This window comes from Nematostella vectensis, chromosome 7 (genome assembly GCF_932526225.1).
Source record: "Nematostella vectensis chromosome 7, jaNemVect1.1, whole genome shotgun sequence".
NCBI lineage: Eukaryota > Metazoa > Cnidaria > Anthozoa > Actiniaria > Edwardsiidae > Nematostella > Nematostella vectensis.
In genome coordinates this window covers 2,803,168-2,827,157 of record NC_064040.1, presented here as the reverse complement: position 1 = coordinate 2,827,157, position 23,990 = coordinate 2,803,168, and the positions used below count along the sequence as shown (strand labels likewise).

The 23,990-nt window shown below is 40.9% G+C and overlaps 2 protein-coding genes and 1 long non-coding RNA gene across 3 annotated transcripts; 1 reads left to right on the top strand and 2 right to left on the bottom strand.

Annotated features, from left to right (window-relative positions):
* Positions 1-36: 36 nt before the first annotated feature.
* Positions 37-12,609, top strand: LOC5508017 (regucalcin). Its single transcript, XM_001628554.3, has 14 exons — positions 37-126; positions 477-648; positions 2,076-2,112; positions 2,628-2,698; positions 2,955-2,988; positions 3,267-3,310; positions 3,401-3,419; positions 3,524-3,573; positions 8,727-8,771; positions 9,395-9,465; positions 9,631-9,715; positions 10,062-10,127; positions 10,231-10,352; positions 11,819-12,609. The coding sequence occupies exons 1-14, from the start codon at positions 80-82 to the stop codon at positions 11,925-11,927; spliced, it is 972 nt and encodes a 323-aa protein (XP_001628604.2). The 5' UTR covers positions 37-79; the 3' UTR covers positions 11,928-12,609.
* LOC116615099 lies at positions 1,468-3,505 on the bottom strand. The gene is made up of 2 exons (XR_007312329.1): positions 3,038-3,505; positions 1,468-2,692 (listed from the first exon to the last, which is right to left on the bottom strand). It is a non-coding gene; the product is annotated as an uncharacterized LOC116615099 (long non-coding RNA).
* LOC5508008 (fermitin family homolog 2) lies at positions 12,294-23,020 on the bottom strand. Its single transcript, XM_032376757.2, has 14 exons — positions 22,364-23,020; positions 21,345-21,972; positions 19,385-19,418; positions 18,180-18,248; positions 17,110-17,217; positions 16,881-17,015; positions 16,548-16,597; positions 16,388-16,437; positions 16,230-16,301; positions 15,513-15,610; positions 15,120-15,275; positions 14,285-14,347; positions 13,740-13,892; positions 12,294-13,501 (listed from the first exon to the last, which is right to left on the bottom strand). The coding sequence occupies exons 1-14, from the start codon at positions 22,494-22,496 to the stop codon at positions 13,214-13,216; spliced, it is 2,037 nt and encodes a 678-aa protein (XP_032232648.1). The 5' UTR covers positions 22,497-23,020; the 3' UTR covers positions 12,294-13,213.
* Positions 23,021-23,990: the final 970 nt, after the last annotated feature.

Genomic DNA, 23,990 nt, shown 5'->3' with positions numbered 1-23,990 from the left:
GACTACTTTATTCATACTCATTTCTATACATTATTTGTCAGTCAAGTATATATATATTTTTTTGTGTGACGCAAAAAAGATGTCTTTTTCTCAGTTGATTAACGCTCTCCTACGGCCCTGTAAAAGGTAAAATTTTATTTTTGTGTTTAGTATGGCATGAAAAGCTCTGAAAAGAGAAGAAAACATACATAATATTCTATTGAATATTTTAGAATTATCTTGCCTGCTGACATGGCGCTTTTGAATTTCACCAGAAATTGCAACATTTAAAAAACAATAAGTATTTTATATAACACAAACGCTGCCATGTAAGATGTTCTACAGTAACATATTCTTCTCACTTTTTCGTTTTCTCTTTTTCTTTAGTGTTTTAGTGTAAATCAAAGGATAATTTAAGATAAAAAAATAAATTAAATGCCAAATGTAATCAAATTGGGCTACCTGTGTCAGTGTAAGAACGCCTGATTATTTCCAAGGTTCCATCGCTTTCTTCTGCAAAACATGGCGACTCCAGTAAAAGTGAGCGTCCTTTTGAAAAATGTCGGCGAGCTTTGTGAAGGTCCGCACTGGGACGAGGCTAGTGGCAAGCTAGTATGGATGGACTGTATGCAGAAACTTGTGCATGTCACTGACGTGGACTCAGGCAAGGTAGATAAATCAAAACAGGAAACACTTACTTATATTAGTCCGTGGGCCAGAAAGTGACCCCCCCCCTCGGAGATTTTGGGAGACATATATCATCTGAAAGCCCTTTCCATTGTGATTTCTATTGTGAAAGCCGTTTTAATTATTTTCCAATTTGAGAGTGTGGGTACCCTGTGGTACCTCAAAACCTTCCCAGGCTCTTTTTTTTTAGCCGATTGTTCGCTAAATTAATTAAAATGGACGTTTAGATGCAAGAATGTAATGTTTCGTTTACTTTTTGCTCAGAGGGAGCGTAGCGACCGGAGAGCAAGTCTAATCTTTGTATTGCATATGATTTTTCGTGTCCACGCCACAGGCTTCCCAGTCGGCTGATTTGTATTTTAATTTCATGCTGATCAGCGGTCTTTTTCGAGAACCCCTCTACTGAAACCCCCGTCCTCCTAGCATTCTCTTTCTATTAGAAACTTCTAGTACTAAATATTAGTTCAGTTAAACGATGATTTTTGAAAAATTCAGACGTGGGTACCCTGTGGTTTTTAACTGGAATAAACAACCACGCTGTACGGCCACAGCCAGAGCTTTTTGAAGCATAAACATATATTTTTGGAATCACTATGGATGGGGCTTTCAGATGATATATGTCTCCCAAAATCTCCGAGGGAGGGGGGGGGGGGGGATTAGAGGGGTTTCACTTTCTGGCCCACGGACTATATACTTATATAAAACAATTTCTTAAATCAATGGGTTGTATGTTTTTCATCAATTCGGCAATGCTGCCCCCATCAGGAAAAAAACGTGAAAAAAAAAAAAAAAAAAAGAAGAAGCGATTCCAGAAATGGTTTTATATACAAGTAAGCATAAAGACAATCAGTGCACAGGACCAAAAACATTGATAGAAAACCCTGTTTCCCTGTTTGTCCACTTTTTAGAAGATAGCTGTCAACCCAACTTTGACAGAAATCTCGTGAAATCGGGTGAAATACAGTAAATATGTGAAAATATCTTAAAATGGGGCCATGGATGCTGTAGTCTATAGAGCCCAATGGGATGAGGAACACAGACAATGTATAAACATTTTCACAATAATTAAGCTGGTGATGAGGTCCAAAATCTTTTGACACCCACCTAAGGGAAAGTTCATTTATCATCCCAAGGGGGGTACAGAAAATATGGGGGAAGCTTAAGGGGGGGCATGGACAATTTTGTTCATCCAGGAGGGGGGGGGGGGCAACTAATGTTATTCCTTACTTTTATCAAAATCCTCACACCCCTCCTCCCCCTTTGGAGTAATAAATAAACTTTCCCTAATGTGGGTGAGTTGACAGCTATATGATCTTGTTTGCTAATTATGTTCCTAAACGTTGTTTTTCCTTTTCTTGTATATTTTTGCCTCATTTTTTTATTATAATTGGAATATTCATTTTGTACAGGATCAGAAGTATCAATTTGACAATGTTGTAGGGGCAGGTTAGTAACATAACTTAATTGCTCAAATAAATGCTACAGCGCTTATTCAATTTTTCATGTCTTTGGTTAGGCACGTAATTTGGGGAAGAACTTGTTTGCTTGTGTGCAAGGAGTTAAATGCCTTCCATTACCATATAACAATAAGCTTTCGATGATTCATGATTCTTACATTGAGCAGCATGCTGGGGTGATTTTAGGGAAAGCAATTCAACATTGCGTCATGAACATGTTGATGTGGTACTGAATGAAAGCTAGAAAATAGTAGGCTTTGGCAATAAATTATGCTAATGGAATACCTTCGTTACTTAAAACATACAACCCCCCTTGTCATTGTATTCTACATTGTGCATGTTTAAGCAAAGGTGTATTTGGAGTAGGTACTTATTATTTTGTTCCTTTTTGGCCCAAGCTTATTCAGGGAGGCATATTTAAGCAATAAGCCCTGTACTTATTTTATAAAGATACATTTCCTTTCTTTCCCTTATTCTTATTTTAACTATGTTTATTTGTTGTAGGAGTCCCAAAAGAGCAAAGCAGATCACTTGTGATGGCATCTGGACGAGACTTCATCTTTCTTGACCTTGAGGTATCAAATATTTGCAGTTATTATGTAATTGATAGAATAGCCTAGTTTATCATAAAAAATGATTGTTCATGTCTCAATCCCTCTTCTCCCCTGGTTGCATTGTGGTTATGCAATTCATAGCTGGCCTGCTATTAGAAAAATGCTGTTTAGTTTTGAACTAGCTTGGAAAATAAAGTCTGAGGATTTCAAGAGACCCTATGAGCAAAAAGTTGAACGAATCCAAGATTTCAATACACTATCTTTTGCTTCTCCATAGACAGGCACAAGAGAAGTTGTTGCAAAGGTTGATGGTAAGCTCTCTTCCCATAAAGACAGAGGAATATACTCTTCCCTATTCACCTCCTCTCCCCTCTGTCACTTTGTTTGCTTCACTGCTCATATGTCTTGTTTGACCCCTATGTTCACTTATCATCTACTACGTGGAACCTGTAAATATCCTGTGAGAGACCTGTGAATAAGCCTTTGAATTTCACATGTTCTTAACAGGGAACTCATTGATTCAAATATGGCCAAAAACTTATTCTAATCATGCCAGAAACCTGTGAATAACTGTGTGAAAATCCTACAGATGATCGCCCTCACAACCGATTCAATGATGGAAAGTGTGACCCTGTAAGTGATATTTCACAGATCAATTGACTATTTTATATTTTACCTTTCACAAACAATCATCATGTTTTATGTTATTATTTTTTTTTCAAGGCAGGGCGGTTTTGGGCAGGTAATGATCACCAACATTTTGTACATTCTTAAACTTCTTTATATTTGAAATTGTATGCTTCATTCTGCCCTTATTGTTGGGTAAAAACTCACTTTTTCTCTCAGGAACAAGAGGAGTTCAGGATGGAGAGATTTTAAACAGGCAGGGCAGACTTGTAAGAAACTCTCTTATACTACAAGGTCGTGTGGTAAAGGGTGTTTTCGTGAAGGGAGAAACATGATCCAACCGTCCCTGTGAAACGAAATTCAGCACTTTTGAGTCTCCGTGAACCGAGATTTAGCTTATTCCTGTTATTCTAGTTCAATTACAGTAATTTTCTTAAACGTAAAAAAGTGATTTTTATACATACCCCCCTTAACATTCTGATACCACAAACGAATGCACTGTTGTTTGGCTGCTATGTTGACTATACACATGAATTTTTTTTTGCTGATCAATCCTTTTTTACTCATCACACTTACAGATATGTCTTATCATCCTACATGTTAAGAGCAGTCGAGGGAAGTACAGGATCAAATGGGTTTTTCTTGAAACACTTTTCCTTGAAACATTGTTGTTGTAGTTTTACTTCCGGTTAATTAGCATATCTTTCGCACATGCGCACCCGGAGAGTTCCTCGTGTAGTCCGCCATGTTTTGTACTGTGTTAATAAAATAGGTGAATAAAAAGCCTTCAAGTCAACTTATTACATGGTGTCAGAAGCAAACTGAAGGAAAATCACTCTCAAACATACCAGGTCGGTATTTTACGAGAAATCTAGCAAGTTTACACAAGGAAAATGGCCGAACTCACTGGACTCACTAGCCCTCGTATGGACTGGAATGCAACCGATCTTCAACAAGCGCTAAAAAAGTTCAAGGCAACCGTCGAATTGTACTTTTCTGGCCCGCTTAAGTCCAAATCGGAGGAAGAAAAGGTCAGTTATCTGTTGATATGGACGGGAGAAGAAGGAATTGAATTAGTTTCTACGTGGTCGCTAACCTCAGACGAGAAGAAAAAGCTGTCAACTTACTGGAAGAAGTTTGAAGAATACGTCGCCCCCAAGAGCAATTTTCGCTTAGCACGATTTAAACTACGCACTCTGAAGCAAAAGGACGATGAACCAGTGGATTCATTTATAAAGAAAGTAAGATTGCTAGCCAGCGAATGCAGGTATGATAATGTAGACGAACACATTATTGACGCTCTAATTTTCGGGTCTCGCCGCCCACGTGTCCAGGCTAAACTCCTCGAGTTAGACAAAACTCTAACGCTCGCTAAGGCAATAGACATAGCCAGGACTGAGGAAGCCACTTCGGCTCAGTTACAAGATATTAGAGGCACAAACACTATACCTGTACACGCAACAACCCACAAAAGCCCTTCTTCACATCCCAAGACACACTCACGTGAAAATAAACAAGTACAAACTTGTGGGAACTGTGGCACTAGCCATGATGTGACACAAAAATCCCTGTGCCCCGCAAACGGAACAAAATGCAGCAACTGTGGGAAACCAAACCACTGGGCCAAGGTTTGCCGTTCCACCAAACCCCAAGGTCCCACCCCGAGGGGAAGAGGCAGGCGGGGAAACCGGAACAAATCAAAGCAACAGATAAACACCCTCAGCAATGAGAATGCTAGCACTGCACCTGAGCCCCTAGATTCCCCACAGTTATATTTTCACTCTCTGACCATTGATAGTATGTCTCGACAGAACACTCAAGCGCTCGTCAACATACAGGTTAACTCGAGTAACGGGACACTACCACTATTATGCAAGATTGACACTGGTGCTGAAGGAAATGTGATCCCATTAAGCAACTACAAGCACATCTATCCAGAATCACTCTGCGACATAGACGGCAAGCCCCTCAGCTTAGCCCCATCAGATACAAGGATAACAGCATATGGAGGCCATGAAGTACAACACTACGGTACCTGCAACCTCACTTTACTACATAACGGTCAGTCCAGCCCTCATGAATTTCATGTTGTAAACACGACAGGACCTACAATCCTAGGACTACCCACATGTACTGCAATGAAGCTTGTAACCCTTAACCACAGTCTAAGCAAAGACCAGGCTGAGCCAGCCGAAATACGACCAGCTCAAGTACCCAAGGATGACCCTGAGGCAAAGGCAGCTCTACTAAGACAGTATGCTGACTGCTTCGAAGGCATCGGATGCTTCAGCGGAGAGTTCCATATCACACTTGACCCTACAGTACCCGCTGTGGTTCACCCGCCACGACGAGTCCCTGAAGCACTTCAGGAGCCTCTGCGCAAGGAGTTGGAATCCCTCGTACAGCAAGGAATCATCACCAAGGTTGATGAACCCACTGACTGGGTCAACTCGCTAGTCTGTTCCACAAAGCGGAATGGCTCCATACGACTCTGCCTTGATCCAAAGGACCTCAACTGCGCCATCAAACGTCCACATCATCGTACACCCACTCTTGATGAAGTCTTATCAAAGCTAAGTGGATCCGAGTACTTCTCCATAGTTGACGCCCGCAGCGGTTATTGGAACATAAAGCTTGACCAGGAAAGCTCACTCTATACAACATTCAACTCTCCCCATGGAAGATTCAGATTCCTACGACTACCCTTTGGTCTGATTTGTGCTCAGGACATCTTCCAAAAGAAGGTCGATGAAACCTTTGGTGACTTACCTGGGGTGACAGGCATCACAGACGACATAGTTGTTTACGGACGCAACCGTAAGGAGCATGACAATAACCTGAAAGCAGTAATGGAGCGTGCCCGTGAAACTGGTCTGAAATTCAATGCTGACAAATGCAAAATTGCCAGCAAGGAACTTGTCTTCTTCGGACACACCCTAAGTGCAGATGGTCTGAAACTTGACCCTGCTAAGGTTGAAGCCATCAACAACATGGATCCTTCAACGAGCCTCACAGATCTCCAAGTCTTCCTAGGTATGACGCAATACCTTAGCCGTTTCATACCCAACCTCGCTTCAACAGCAGCGGTCCTCTGGGACTTGACAAGGAAAAGTAGTCAATTCCAGTGGTGCCCAGAACACCAGAAAGCTGTAGATGACATCAAGAAACTCATCACATCGCCAGCCTCGCTGCAGTATTTCGACAGCACCAAGCCTGTCGTAATCCAGGTGGATGCATCTCAACGTGGCCTCGGCGCGACACTCATCCAAGATAAAGGCCCTGTGGAGTACAGAAGTAAGCTACTCACTGAAACCGAGAGGAGGTACTCCAACATAGAAAGGGAAATGCTTGCAGTCGTCCATGGTCTCGAGAAATTCCACTACTACGCTTATGGACGCCACGTCCAGGTCCACACGGACCACAAGCCACTGGAGGCAATATTCAAAAAGCATCTGGCCAGCGCGCCACCCCGCATTGCCAGGATGATGCTGCGGATACAGAAATACGACATCGACATTCGATATGTCCCAGGGAAGGACATACCCCTGGCCGACGCCCTCTCACGACTTAACCCAAGTCCCGGTGACACTATCGCTGGACTTGATGTCTCTATACATGAGCTACACTTGCACCTCAATGCTAGCCCTACTAGGATAACGCAGATCCAAGAGGAGACGAGGAAGGACACAACACTTCACTCACTTCGTGCCGTCATCGCCCAAGGTTGGCCAAACAAAAGAGCTGAATGCCCTGAGTTACTACACCCATACTGGAACTATCGTGACGAACTTACTGTCGCCGATGGATTGATCCTGAAGGGTACCCGAATTGTAATTCCAAAGACCCTGCAACCAGATGTTCTACAGCAGCTACACTATGCACACCAGGGTGCGGAAAAATGCAAGCTCAGAGCCAAGGGATCAGTCTTTTGGGCGAACATCAATGCCGACATCGACAACATGGTCAAGAGTTGTGCTCCCTGTCAGCATAATCAGTCCATGAACACTAAAGAGCCGCTAATGCCTCATGATGTTCCACCAAGGCCCTGGCACACCCTAGCATCTGACTTGTTCTCCTGGAACGGTTCACCATACTTACTACTCTCTGATTACTACAGTAAGTTCCCAATTGTGCGCAAGCTAACTAACATCCAATCATCTACTGTCATCGCTCACCTCAAAGGAATATTTGAGGAACATGGCATACCAGACAAACTTGTCACAGGACATGACACCCAGTTTACGTCTGCTCTATTCAAGGTTTTCAGCAGCACCTATGGATTTATTCATACAACTACAAGCCCATACTACAAGGAGGCTAATGGCTTCATAGAGAGAAATGTGCAAACTGTCAAGGATCTCCTTCAAAAGTGCAAGGAATCAGGGCAAGACCCACATCTAGCCATGCTGTGCCTGAGAACAACCCCTTTGGGTCACACCCTGCCATCACCAGCAGAGTTGCTAAATTCCAGAATATATCAGTCTAACCTGCCAGCTACTTCCAGGCATGCACTACTGAACAAACCTGACTATGATGCCAATGTCAAGCTGCAAGCCAGACAAGACCGACAGAAATCATATTACGACAGGACTTCCAAGTGTCTACAGCCTGTCTACCCTCAGGACGCTGTCAGAGTCTTCAACCCCCTCAACTCCAAATGGGAGCCAGGAATAGTTCGAGCCGCTGCGCCAACCCCACGCTCGCACATTGTGGACATGGCCAATGGCAGTACTCTCACCAGAAACCGCAGACACATTCGTCCCACAGGTGAAAAACTAAGCTTGAATAATACCTCAGATACTGATGACTACGAGCCTGTAGCAGAACCAGCACCTAACGGCAACCAACCCCCAACAGAGCCAAGGACGTCTACACCTGGTACCCCTGCGAAGTCCACACCTACCCAAAGTGGTCCACCATTACGCAGATCAACACGGACAGTGAAGCCCCCAGACAGACTGAACTTGTAGCATTTGCTACACAAACATTAGATATTGAACTATGTTATTATTAGTACTGCAAAGTTCTTTGTTTTTTTTACATCCCTAATTGGACACTACCAGTCACATTTGTACTCATGTAATTTTTCAGCTTTTTCAGCTTAGAGAAGGGGATGTTGTAGTTTTACTTCCGGTTAATTAGCATATCTTTCGCACATGCGCACCCGGAGAGTTCCTCGTGTAGTCCGCCATGTTTTGTACTGTGTTAATAAAATAGGTGAATAAAAAGCCTTCAAGTCAACTTATTACAATTGTTATAGCTGCTGTAAATAAAACCTTCTGCAAAAACCTCAGCATAATGTTCTAAGCCGTGCTGAAAATCTATAATATGATTACAAGCCCGATATTTACTAATGATGTGCTTACTTTCATTACGAACATGGCATGTTGTAAGTCTAACATATTTCTTTTTATTTTATCAGTATTCTTTTGATTGTGGCAGGTCTACTAGAGCACACGTAGATGGGGTAAGCAAAGTTTAGTTGGCTTGTAGCTGGCTCCTATCGAAGCTATTTAGAAACATGTTTTTGGGGCGTTGGAGATTGTGGCACGCGAAGACACGAGGAGCACTGGGTCATGTGAGCCCCACTCGAAAACAAATCTTTTCCCAACTCAAAGGCTATCCAACTAGAAGGTTACAGTTTAGTTAACCATTCCTGTCAGGAGCCTGCTTAGAAAAATCCCAACTAAAATAAATACAATGTGCCAGTGCAAACCAAGTTAATAAGACAAAAAAGGAAATCAAATAGTAACAAATGACTTCCCCAAAATTCAAAGTAGGTGCAAGGTAAAAAAAAGCTCTTTAATACCCCCATATCCCCAAGAACCATCCCTCTGCGGATAGCCTACTAGCCGGCTCACGGGGAGATGGCTACTCTGCGGACGAATATTCAGTGTTCTTGTATAAGACCATTACCTTGTATATAGAAAAATGCATGCATTGAAAGCGTGCTCATTGGCAAAAAAAATCTAGGCATTTCTTATGCGAGTAGATTGAAGATTTTAATACTTTAAAATTAAACGCGTCTATGAAGATTCAACTATTTCTTGATACATCCTGTTCGAGACGTATGTCCTTTGGCGGCTTTAGGTCACAATTTCCAATGGACTCGCTTGGAGCAACGATGGGAAAACTCTGTACTACGTGGATTCAATTCCCCGGTAAGTAAAAAACATCCGACGCGCGCTACCGTGGCCACCTTGACAATCTAAGAAGTAAACAATAAAGATAGGAGACACGAGCTAGTCAATCAAAACGTTATTCTCGCATGCTAATTAGGGTGTTGCTTTATTCGATATGCACCTGATATTGTTGATTGATTGCAGAACAGTGTCTGCATTTGACTACGATGTGGCATCCGGTAACCTGAGCAACAGAAGAGTTGCTATTCAGCTGCCACCCTCCAGAGGGGTAAGTAGCCACGCCCACACCAAGTTGCCGTACTCCCATTCCACACCAACCTAGCCACACCCACTTAAAGGGGTAAGTAGTACTACTCACTTTGAGGGGAACACCCATATCAATAGCAATACCGATGAGTACGTAGCCATGCCACAACGAGAGGTACATATGTAGCCACGACATATGAGAGAGGTTAGTCTTACAGTCGAGTAATGTGTGGGCGTCATATTGGAACCTCGAGTCCGTCAGCTACCCTTAATCGCGCTCTTTTTCTTCCTTTTTTTCTTGATGAAAGGTACCAAATAAATAAAACAATATATGTAGCGCATCTGTCATGTTACTATTGTATCACCAGGAGCCGGATGGAATGACAATAGATAAAGATGGCATGCTATGGATCGCTATTTGGGATGAGGGCAAGGTAAAATGATTGTCTTTTGATCGTTTTCCTTGCATTCTCTTTCGAATTAAGGGAATGTGTATTCAGATAGGAAGGAGCGTCTATGTACTTATTTTCTTATCAGGTTGTTCGCTTTGACCCTAACACGGGCGAAGAACTCCAATCTGTCAGTTTTCCTGTTGCTAGGACAACGTCATGCTGCTGGGCGGGGCCAAATTATGATGAGCTGATTGTGACAACCGCTAGGTATGTATCTACGTATGGTATGTATGTACTGTGGGCCGGTTTTATGGAGATAAATCGACTCATTGACGCAGAATCGTACAAGAGGGGTTAGGGTTAGGTTGATCATACCTTCAGATATAATATTAAAAAAATTCAGGTAGAAAAAAAACAAAAACAAAAGCGGTACATGAATCATCTATACTGTTCGACCGGTAAGCGACGGAGCATTTGATATTTGACGGGGGTAGTGGCAATTTTTATAATTTTTTTTTTTGCTGCTCTAGTTTTTTTTCCCGAAGTATGTGGCGATTTTTTCTGCCAGTCTTTCCTTGCTCGATTTCTTAAAGGCCCTGCGCCTACTCGATTTTGTTTTTGTTTGGATCAGCCACTCCCCAGTCAAAAACGAAATGGTCCGCGTCTAAAGAAATAGAGAGGAAGAGCCGTTAAATACCAAATGGTCCGCGTCTAAAGAAATAGAGGGATAGTGGAGTTGTTGTCCTCTAGGTAAATCCACCACTGTCTCTACCTATGTAACATTATCTTGTAGGATTGGTCTTACCAGTCTCTACTTAGCGATGCACCGTTATTTTGTACGTTTGGTCTCACCTGTCTCTACTTAGCGATGCACCGTTATTTTGTACGATTGGTCTCACCGGTCTCTACTTAGCGATGCACCGTTATTTTGTACGATTGGTCTCACCTGTCTCTACTTAGCGATGCACCGTTATTTTGTAGGATTGGTGTTACCTGTCTCTACTTAGCGATGCACCGTTATTTTGTACGATTGGTCTCACCTGTCTCTACTTAGCGATGCACCGTTATTTTGTAGGATTGGTCTTACCTGTCTCTACTTAGCGATGCACCGTTATTTTGTAGGATTGGTCTTACCTGTCTCTACTTAGCGATGCACCGTTATTTTGTAGGATTGGTCTTACCTGTCTCTACTTAGCGATGCACCGTTATTTTGTAGGATTGCTTTCACCTGTCTCTACTTAGCGATGCACCGTTATTTTGTAGGATTGGTCTTACCTGTCTCAACTTAGCGATGCACCGTTATTTTGTACGATTTGTCTCACCTGTCTCTACTTAGCGATGCACCGTTATTTTGTAGGATTTGTCTTACCTGTCTCTACTTAGCGATGCACCGTTATTTTGTACGATTTGTCTCACCTGTCTCTACTTAGCGATGCACCGTTATTTTGTAGGATTGGTCTTACCTGTCTCTACTTAGCGATGCACCGTTATTTTGTAGGATTGGTCTTACCTGTCTCTACTTAGCGATGCACCGTTATTTTGTAGGATTGGTCTTACCTGTCTCTACTAAGCGATGCACCGTTATTTTGTAGTATTGGTCTTACCTGTCTCTAGTTAGCGATGCACCGTTATTTTGTACGATTGGTCTTACCTGTCTCTACTTAGCGATGCACCGTTATTTTGTACGATTGGTCTTACCTGTCTCTACTTAGCGATGCACCGTTATTTTGTAGGATTGGCCTTACCCCTTCACAGCTGAGAGACCAACCCCTCGCAGGATCCATCTTCCGGGTCAAGAACCTGGGAACACGCGGCTCTCCCGCCGTAAAGTATCACGGCTAGTGACAAAATCAACCGACGATAATAACAGGCGACATGCGATAAGAGACTGCGCGTGACTTTTTGGGTGCCAAAGTTGCACCGTTTTTTGACGGCAAACGCGCGCGCACTGTTTTTTTGTCTATCACCAAAAAGCAACTTTATTCAGCGCCCTTACAAATCAGATGTTACATAGGGTTTATTTTTATTGAAATATTTTATCATTTGGCGCTCTTGCGTGACGCCCGCAGCTGTTTCTGTGTCTATGTTGATGGCGCGAGAGATTTCTGAAATAAAGTGAATTTCGGGAGACTGCAGCTGTACTGTGAAAGGATAAAGTTGCAAGAATTTGTCGAGTATCTTATCGGGACCGTACAAAACAACCTTTAGTCACTATATAGGCGTGGTTTTATTTCAAATATATTACGTCTACATAAGAAACTTGTACTTGTTACAAGAAAGTCTTGGATTTAACAACTTTTTTTTTCCACTTCTAATGGGAGTGTGGAATTGAAGTTTATCACAGCCCGCTACACTAATTTTACCTTCAGCCTTCTTTCAGTTTTTGTATCAAATTTCTATCCCATTAAAATTTCACAAACATTCTTTATCTCCTGGTTGAACGAGATTGTTAACCTGCCTTATTATAATCATGTTTTTCTTGTATTCTGCTAATTTATTAATAAAATAATACCTTTTGAAACTATAAAGACTTTTCGTAATGCTGGTGGGAGGGCGGAAAGAACCATAGGATCTCGCACCACCGAGGACCCGACGAACAAATGCCGATGGGAGGGCGGGAAGAACCATAGTTTCTCCCACCACCGAAAACCCAAACGGGTGACGGACAAATGCCAAGAGGAGGGCGCGCAGCCTATTGGTTGGAGCCTGGGAGCGATAACCCAGGGCAGCTACAAAGAACTTCCGGTTTCGTTAACACGTCTCTTGCGTGACTGAATTATTGTGAATATTGACATTCCGCCGTTGTTGTAGCATATAAAAAGTTGCGTGACAATCCCAATGTATTACCCGGGGGAAGTCACACAATCACTGGAAGTGTTCACTACTGATATACTTGGAACCATATCGGCATTGTTTTCCATTGAGTCAATCTTTTTGAAACGTTATTAACATTGTGTCAGCTTATACAAGCTCCCACCAGCCCGAGCGGGAATAATATCGCGTGACACAAGTAATGCGTGACACGGGAGTCACGCACCCTAGTACTTCGTCAGCTTGTAAATCAACGCACCAATTCAATCCAGTATCATATGTCATTGAAATATCTTAGCGTGACAAGGGTGCGTGACTCAGACCCAGCCCCCTGTCAGCTTGTAGAAGAGCTCGTCGCTAGGGGGTTGATTGACGTCTTTGCGCATGGAGAGGAAGATGTAGCCGCCGATGAACTCGTGCACAGCCTTGATGTCCGCGCTGACACAGTTGAATGCGATCATCTCGTCTTCGCACTGCACGATCATCTCGCGCGTCTCCCAGTTCACGTTCCACGCGCGCATCACACTATAGCGCCACGTCTTGATGGCCTCGCGTGTGCTCGCGTCGATGCGCATGATACGATTGAAGGCGATGCCAAGTATTTCCTGGAATGCAATAAGAAACACGAAGCTCAGTAAGACGAAAAGAGGCGAAGTTTGAAGCAGACAGCACCAGGCCAATAAAAACTACGCTCGCTTCCAGTAAGCATATGGGAAAAAATCTAAATAAAAAATATGACAAAGACACTCCCACTAATTTTCTATGCATTAGCGTAATAGAAAACTACGACAAAAATAAAAGCGCCCGGGGCGTTAAAATGATCCAAAGATTCTTGCTACTAACCTCTTTCTTAGGCTTGTCTGATCGGAAGCGCACGATGAAATGCGAGACGCCAAACTCAGGCAGTGATTGCCATTGGCGAATGTACATCATCTTGGACTCGACCAGCGATGCCTTGTGTAGTGCCGTGTGCGACTCGAGGATGCGCGCGGCGATCTGTAACGACAAATGGAGAATGAAAAGATTGGACCATCGACAACGTATACGACAACATATTACATTTGCGCACGCAGGATTTGCTAAGTAGGGGGGGTTTCGCAGTCATAGGTATTGTATGGGAAACATATCCTTCTATAAGAAATTGCCCGCTTTTGACAGCCATCCCCCCACCCCCTCCAAAAAAATCAACGTACGCGCTTGATATAAACCGATTTCAAGGTTAAGCTCGTGAATCCAAGTGTCGTAACCCGGAATGGCTCATGGGTAACGCATACATGGGTTAAGGTCTACAAAATTCAATCCAAAATATCAAAACAAAGCTTCCAAAAATCAGCCGATGGAAACGGATGCTTTCTCGCGCTTGGTATTTCCCTGGAGTCACAAGATACCTGTTTGGGCTTGTACTTCTTTAGCATGCGTTGACCGACAAAGTCCTCGGGCTGGATGTGGATCTGTGGAACAAGGGTTGTCAGTGTAAGGAAATTGTACATCCATAGAGGGATGTCGATTACAATCCAAAGAGCTCTCTTGTGGACCACCCTACAGACATTGCAACAATTAGGGGAGTAAATACGCCTGGGCGAAAACAGTACTTTCGCTGACGTTTAAAGGACAAGGAGGGAGACAGCAAAACTATTCTGTTTCCCAAGAGGCGTAAATCAAACCATTTCAACAAACTATTTCAAGAAATGAATATTTCCCTTATTACAACTCCCCCTGTTTAAGCCATATTTGGGCCACATGTTAGCATGTTTTGTGCACGTCCTGACCAGTGCTAATAGGGTGGCACATACACAAGCCATCAACCACTAGCACAATTATTGACTCCCTTGTTCACACCACACAGCAGGCATGTACTGTGTATTACCTGTCCAGGGCTAAGGGGCGTGGCATTTCCCTTGTCGTGTTGCATGCTTAGGAAGGCCTTATTGTGCTTTACCTGTCCAGGGCTAAGGGGCGTGCCATCTCCCTTGTCGTGTTGCATGCTTAGGAAGGCCTTATTGTGCTTTACCTGTCCAGGGCTAAGGGGCGTGTCATCTCCCTTGTGTTGCAATGCTTAGGAAGGCCTTATTGTGTTTTACCTGTCCAGGGCTAAGGGGCGTGCCATCTCCCTTGTCGTGTTGCATGCTTAGGAAGGCCTTATTGTGCTTTACCTGTCCAGGGCTAAGGGGCGTGTCATCTCCCTTGTGTTGCAATGCTTAGGAAGGCCTTATTGTGTTTTACCTGTCCAGGGCTAAGGGGCGTGCCATCTCCCTTGTCGTGCTGCATGCTTAGGAAGGCCTGGATACCCGCTTTCTCAGACTCGTAGGATATGTCCGCCATTGTCTTTCCCTTAGAGGCCATGCGACAAGCAGCCATCCACTTGGCATACTGAGACTCCTGCAAGATACATTGAATTATGGGCAAGTGCTGTCCAAATAATAAATTAAACAATAAAAAAACACAAGTACAGCTATTTAGATTGACAGAAACACAAGAGGCTTTTCCGTAATCTTGCAGGAGCAGGAATTTGAAAATAACGTGACCGCATTTTAACAGGAAAATGCCTTTCTTCTTCCAAAAAGTGCAGGTAATTACTGCATGAGAGTAAAAAGTGGCCGATATCTGTATACTCACTGTAGAACAGGCCAGTTCAATCTCCTCGTTATCCTGTAACCTCATTCTAATTTGGTACTTGTCCTTACTGACATTCACGTCAGTGGTCACCTCACAGCCTACAAAGAGAAACATTACATAATTACACACTCTTAGAAACAAAGTCTTATCTCTTGCTCCCCCTCGGTCTAATAGACCATTCAAGCTAGAAGTTTGTGCATGCATTACAATAGAAACCTACCTCAACTACCGTCATGCAGTGCACGCCTTTTGGACTTGCACTAAGCGAAGCATGGCGTACAGTAGTTGAGGTAGATTGCCATGTCAAACAAATGCGCATGCTTATAGCTGGCCTATTGACTGAGATTGCAACTAAAATATTTGTTCAGGAGTTTTATTTAGTGTCAGAGTAGGTGGTGGAGATTGATAAGTAGGGGGTGGAAGTTATTTTATTTTATTAGTTCAAATAAAACTTTTATCAACTCTTTAAAAAGGGTAGCCAGCACTAGTAAAATAGTATCTGGCAGTTCTGGCCTAAATGAAACCCCTATCGTTCATCCAAATATTGATGCATGCAAACTTCCTCTAATCATAAATTGCTAAAATCTGCTCGAAAGCAGACGAAATATTTGTCAAACACACAAAGGTAGAGGTTCACTGGCTCATTGACAAGATTTCCAATGTTGGAAAACAAAACATTTCCCACATGAGAGCAGCCTACAGTAGTGTGGTAGCTACCTCTGAGGTTCATGCGCTGTACTGGTTGTCCAAATGCTTCCTCCTGGCTCTTGTATACTGTCAGTGTGGTGTCTGAATCAGCAGAAAGAAAATGTTTTACATCACAATTACTAAGGATAGACACCAACAATTGAATAAAAAAGCGACATCTGACTCACCTCGAAACACAAACCAAAACTTCTTCTTCTTGCTACCAAAAGCTTTTTGTCTGCAATGGAAAAGATTATCAACACATGGTGAGTACTGTAGGTCTAATCAGCCCACCACACTTGGTTAGTAAGGATGGTAAGTACTCAAAACTGATTGAAAATCACTTACTTGACCAAGTTGAGGTAGTCCATGATCTCAGGGACAGTGTTGAGACTGTTCTATGTGCACAAACAAAAATGAATCAACTGAAGCTCACTCTTTACTTGAAAGATATAAAGCAGCAATAAATGATCATTCTTTACATCGTCATACAGCGAGTATGGTAGTGAGATATATCATGCTATGTACGTCCATCTGTAACAGCAGCTTTTTTGGGATAGCAGATCATTCTTCATGACCTCACTGCCATTTACAAATGGTTCATGTGTTACCATTAGTGCCTATGTTTAATGGACACAGTGGAGTACAGTGGGATTCTACTATTAGACATTTAGAGCTTACCACTTTTGCCGGTGATGTTGTTGAGTGTGAGGACCCTTCAAGAGTGAGCTGCAGATCACTAAGAGCAGCATCAATATCATCATCATCCTCTGGGATGTTGCTTTGGGGTGATGCAGAGAGTATTTTCACTTGGAACTAGATTGAAATGGCATAAACCATATTTATAATAGAGTCACACATTATAGAATAGTGAAAAGACTTGGGATTTGAAACTGAATTATTGCTTTACCTGGATAGCAGCAAAGGACATCATTTCCTCCTCGGTGCATTCCACCTCTTCGGTGAGAATTGACCACTTGGCCTGCTCATACAGCTGGTTGATCCTGATCTCATCCACCTACAAGCAGTCACCAAACACTACATGAGTTCAAAAGCGGATCCAGAGTTTGCAAAGTGTGGTTCATAGAGGGGCCTGACATGAGTTCAGGAGTGCATCCAGAATTTACAAAGTGTGGTTCATAGAGGGGACTGACATGAGTTTGAAACTTACTATCTTATGCAAATCAAGGAAACACTTTTACTTCTTTCATTCTACTATAGAGGAATCTGGATTTTATTATATCCCCCTGGAAAAAGAAAACGTAAAATCGAGGTGTCTTTGCAATGAGGTCCTAGATTTTACAATATAAATCAAAGACCATTGAAAATATTGTTGTAGCGAGGTAGGATTAATAATAAACTTCTACAAAATTATAATTTTGTAACAGTACTCTGTGAAAGACTGCAACTATTACTCTTTGTAAAACTGTATTTGACATGATCTTACAAGTAAAAAAAAAAATGATCAACTGTACAGTACATGTCTGGTGTCTTGAGTTTTTCTATCTATGTTGATATAAAGAATCAGTAATATCATTTTATCAAGGTTAAAATTAGGGGAGAACAGATTTGTATAGTAAAATCAAGAATATCGTTGTATCCGATATCATAAAATTGAGGTAATTTCTTATACATTTCACTGTATTTCCGCTGGGAGAAAGGAATCGTAAAATCGAGGTTATTGTAAAATCCAGTATCGTAAGTCCAGGTTCCACTGTATAAGACACTTTTACTACAAGAATAACTATCCAACCATTCTGTATGTCTACCTCTGAAGTCTCCACTGAAACCACATTTAGGACTCACAAAATACTTCCATTCTCATTGATTGGGTTAATGATTTACAGACTTAAAAAGAGTCTTTTTTACTCTAATAAAGTATATATGGTTTCACTGCAGAGGGAAATCAAGTTGTACTATTAGTGCGTATTGTGCATTACTATTTTTTCCTATTTGTTTCTCCAAGGGGAGATAGCCTACCTTTGGATTAAGGTCGAAAAAGGTGTAGTATTTATATCGCAGATAGATTGTGTCAAACTCTTGGACTTCCTAGGAATAAGGTACAACAGAGGTTAGTCTGATGATATAAGAAAAACTAAATTTTGTATTTCAATTAAATTGGATTTAAACCATATTCATTAAGATCCCCTCTTCCCAAATAATTAAAATAAAATAATTAAATTCTTATATCCTAATATAGATTCTATTTTTCCCTAGCTTAGGGGCAAACTTTTTTTTAGAGAGAAACAGAAAAGGGCAACATTCAATTCTCACTACAATGAGGGTAAAAGACTACTGTATAAGAAATTAGTATCAAGACTGCTTTTAGCCTAAACAGGTACTGAGATTTCAAAATATATATGCAGTGTGCAGACTGCATGCGTAGATTACTAGACTGTAATAAAGTAGTACACCTCTATAAAATCTTTTTAATTGCCACTTTATAAATAACAAAATGAAAATCTGGTCTTGCAAGGTTTTGATTTTTTTTTGCCTCTTGACTAACAGACCAAAGAAGAATTTACTTTAAGGTAAATATTATGAAAGGGAAGCCTGTGAAGTGTTGGACTGATGGTAAGAGAAACCGAGTGACAGGTGTCAATCTCAGCCCATATTTTCAAAATATAAAGTAATTTATTATCACAGAGAATTATCCAATAAAAATCTTTGGCTTAAAGTAACATCCAAGGAGTGTCATGACCTGTTCAAGTGGCTAACTTGAAACCAATAAAGTTGTAACATGAATCACCCTTGAAGGTTATTTAGAGCAGACAATCTGTCTAAGCTATGGAATAATGGAGTCCACAAGGAGAGTCTATATTTGGGGCTCTTGACTAATTTCAGCAGTAAAATGAAAAAGATGGCTTAAGAGAAAGCCAAAAAAAACAACAACATGATAAAGGAGAAAGGATGCATGAATTATAATTGTCTCATTTGTTCCTAGCATTATAACCACCTGCTGAGAGTTAAGGGTGCTGTGTTAACAACAACAACAACAACAAAACAAGTCTGAACCTAGAACAGCTTAGTCTAAGTTTGGGTCCAGCCAAATACAAAAGGAATAATAAAGTATTGATAAGACTTGTGATAAGCCTAGTTATTTGGTTTGAAGGAGATCTTTCATTATCAAGGGAGGCTAGGAGTGCCATGCTCAAAAAGTCAAGTATATAAATATATTACTCTACCTGTTCCATTAGTGATCTTGAAGAGTCTAGCCACCTGTTTAGAAAACAAAGATGAAAAGATTAAATTATATTTTTATAAGAAGTTATTTGTATAATGTTTTGTTGTATATTAATATCCCTAGCACCACTACAAATTGTGACTGTATTTGTTCCATAGAAAACTTTACCTTAAAATTGATTTTAACAAGTAGCAACAAGACTTAGATTTCCTTCAAATTCAAGCTCTACCAGGAATATATTTATTTACTACTTTATCTTTAAGCCTGATATGCTCATAACAAAAAAAATAAAAATATTGTGTCTCTAAAAATCATTAAAACATAACATAATGGATAACATAGAGAGGGAAAGTGACCCATGACCCCCACATGTTGAGGGTTTAGCCCAGAAAACAAGGAGTAAATTTCATGGTTATTCCACCATGGGCTGAAACATTTACATCAGTTAACACCCAACTAATCATAAACAATCAATAGGGCGTTGTTTCTTTAGTATACAGTTGTACACAATACATTAACAGTAAATTGCTATTGAGTTACATACACAGGTTTCAATATTATGTTCTCATACAACCTACTATAAAATGTATGGAATCTTCAGTATTCTCATTGAGGTTATGCCCATAGCAAGAACACAATTCACTTGGCAAAAGACTCTTATGAGGTCTGCACACTAGGGGTCTACAAGATGACAAGTGACTGAAAATGTTAAAAAAAAAACACATTTCCTCCACCTAAAATTTGCAGGCTAAACAACAGTTATTTTCCCTTTGCTACACCTACACCTAAAGATTTAAAAAAATACAACTGAATATTTTACTTTTATCATAAGACATATGGGCAGCAAGAATTGCCTTTAATGTAAAAAGAGTTGATAAAAATGAATTAAAACAGAAAACATATGTATAAGATAAAGTATATGTATTCAATGTCCAATAAGATGGCAAGCTTTCAAGTTTTACTGTGCTATATAGCACTTGTGATAAATATTGCTTGACATTGTCTCTTGTGTTTAGATAACTTATCATGGCATCAGGAGTTATTGGTATTTTTGAAGATTTTTTTTTTAAACAGTATATATTAGAATAAATGTTATCATAATGAAAATGGCTTATCTGAGATCCTGATATGAAAGTGATAAAGTTTTTCAAATTGAGAAATTGATTCTCAGCAAGTGAACAACAAAATTGCAAAACGTTAATTCCATTATAGTATTTTTTTTCTTCAAAAGAATAGTTTTACTCAGTTTTAATCTGCTACTCAATGAAAATAAATCCACATTAAAAGAGTGTTTGATGCCGCAGGAAATGTGGACTTTATTGATAAGGAAAACAAGGAAATAAAGCCAAACATAACATCCTTATAATGCAATATTCTAGAACCAAGACCGAGTAAAAGTGTGAATTAGCCACACTAAATGGCAAAACTTTGCAAGTTGGTTAAAGTATCGAGTAGATAAAAGAGGGATCAATTATTTTATTGGAACTGGAATACTATTAGCATATCACATCACAGATACAGTATATGCTGTACATATTACAGCCTCTATTTTTTAGTAATTTAACATTAAATGATTTTGACATCTGCTCTTGTGACCTGAAACACCCTGTAGTGATAATGTGGGTAAAATATGGTTTGTGAAAGTTAATTTGAAATGATAACAGAGAACAAAAATTTTCAATGACGCTCCCTTTAGATTAGTCATTTGTAATGTTTGACTGATTGCGAAATGTCTTTTTGTCCCTAAATAAAAATGAATCTATATTTCGTTTCAGTGTATAAAATCATCTTTATTACTTATAAGCTGAGGGTTTCTTTAGAAGTAGCAAGTTATTTTCGGCAGATCAAAATTGAGGGTTGGGTATTTGGGTATAAAACAAAGTAAATAGTAATACAATTATCGTAAGATGATAGTATGTCGGAATGCCCTAATCAACAATCGGCATACAATAATAACTCACCCGGAATTCAAATAGGCTTTTTCTTGGATCGATTTCGGTTTGCATAACGTGTTTAAAGCTTCCTGGGACGGCGTTAGAGGACTCTGGTTTAAATTCGTGTTCTCTAGCGTAGAAAATGGCCCTTCAGGACCGAAATTTGAGTAAGCGGGCGAACCGGGGGAAGCGGAACCCGGGGAAATACTGCCATTCGAGGCATAACCACCGTGTCTAGGAATCGTAAGGCTATCTTTGCTGCCACACTGCCGATCGTCGCTATTTTGCGAGAGATTGTCATCAGAACTTTGAGACCCTGATCCAGAGTGTCGTTTCTTTTTCCCTTTCATACTTCTTCGAGCATCCTTTTTCAATTTATTGTTTGGTTTCATCAGAGATAGTTCTTCAGGGTGTCGAATTCCAAGTTCTGCACACAATTCTTGAACAGCTACGAAAACTTTCTTAGAAAAATCCATGGATAATTCCACAAATTGCAAGTCCGGTAGCTGTACTCTAACTTTTTTGTGGATGGGAGTGAAATGGAGTTTTGCATCGCCTTGCACCCCACATGTATCGAGAGTAATTCGTGGTTTGAGAAGCCATTGCCGCCTTTGAGGCCACCATAAACCATGATCCGACCAATCTGCAGATATATCTGAAAAACAACAACACAAACTCACCTCAAAATGCAGAACTGGGTCAACTAGTAAGATATCTAAGCCATGTAACCTTTGATGCTTCACTGAGAAAGAGTATTCGTTGTGTAATTTGACCTAATCGGTGATATTACTTCAGTGGAATCGAATAGTACAAGCGCCATGTTTGCACAAGTGTGTTCCATAGAACGAATCAAAGTGCTGCTCATTTGCTTGTGTTACTCCGGTAAATAAGCGAATCACTATAGCACAAATATGCCTCAAGGTCTAAAATCCCACAAAACGACCTCCGCGTTATTTCAAACACAAACATTTAAGGAGAATTATACCGTGCAATACCACACCCGTAGAAATAAGATGTTGAAGTTTCACAAGAGCTTTTTCACTAACCTAGCCCTTCCACCAGATCCAACATGAGCTTGCCGATATGCGTTTGTCCTGTCACTTCCACAGGTTTTTCTGTGCTCAAGCTAGTGATAAACACCGACAAATTCCAGTTTGCTTTCTTGGTTAAATTTGCCATGGTTCCAAGTGGGGAGTCTAGTAAACTCAAACTGACACTTGGTAAGAAAAAACACACGGAATCGACCGCAAGCGAGTTGGTTTCTTCGTTAAATCGTTTCTTGTTTTTTTGTGATTATTCCTACGCTGTACTGGCTTCCGGTGTAAAGACTCAAGAACTAAATCCACTACTATTTTCTCTTCATTGCTTCTAGACTAAAACCGTGGCGATTCAAGCAGCGGTTGAATTTACAGACAACGAAAGCAACTCTAAGTTCGTGACCTTTGAAGCTCGCATATTTCCGCTCTGCTTCGCTAAACACGAAGAGCACCGAGGATCATATTACGATTTCCGACGAGATTCCGAGTGATTGTACCAGAATATTCCAACGTTGCGACAAAAGTACACTCCCCCAGTGAAAGCTTCTGGCAAATAAATAACCTTCCTGCTACCAAATTATTCAGGTCTACGCGTGTGTTTTGAATGTCGAAGACTTTCGACACGAGTGTTGAATGACAGATAAGTGCCTTGAATGTGATATCAGTCGGACGTCACTCGGTTACTTTCGGAATGTTCACACCGAATTCCGATCTCCATAAAAGGAAAGCTAAACGTCAAGAATTCGCTGGTACAAAGAAGAAATTCCAACCTAAAACAGCCACTCAAACAATTCCGAATTGTTTACATTAACCACGGAAATTCTCTTTATCTCAGCAAAGATATTTTTATAAGATGCCAAGCAAGATTTTATTTTTGTTATGTCTCAGCAAAAAGGCGTCACACTCATAATTGTTTTTCTGAACAGAGAAATGTTTGTTGTAACTTTTACTCATCAGAAAACAGATTACAAGCTTTATTGTTTGATGTCGTCATAAACAAAAAACACGCACACACCGAGTAAGCACAAACGTCGCAAGTCAACGACGAAAATTGAAAGAACGCGAACCCTGCGGAAATTGCAAAAAGGCACTTTCCCAAATCAAACAGGAAAAAGGATGTATAACCTTATATTCTTATTCCGATTCCGCTGTCTTCAATGACTATACTAATGATCTTTTTCTTTGTTTTACATCGGAAACTTTTCTCGTTCTAAAGAGATAAAGATAACCATAAAAATCAATTTGCATTCTCACGAGATAGTGCGTGGCTGCGGGAAGGGAAGATGCATGCATTCTAGACTTCCGTTAGCGCCCTATTCAACAATTAGCCTCCCCACACGTAAGTTCGCGTTTCTAGTGCTGTTTTGTGACGAATGTCGGGCGTGCACCGTGCTCCATATCCCGCTCCCGGTTCTTTCAAATCATGATCGTATACAGGCGGGACTGGCGCGGCGCTGTTTATATAATATTATAATATTATGTGATGTCCGAAACGAAATAAACAGCTCGAGGTAAGCGAAGCGTGATCACGCGATAGGGGTGAAAATACACGAGAGACCGTCTGGATTGGTTAGAGGGTGGGGGAGAGGGGGAGAGTCGACTTTCAAGCTAGGAAAAATCCCCTGTAATCGGGCTA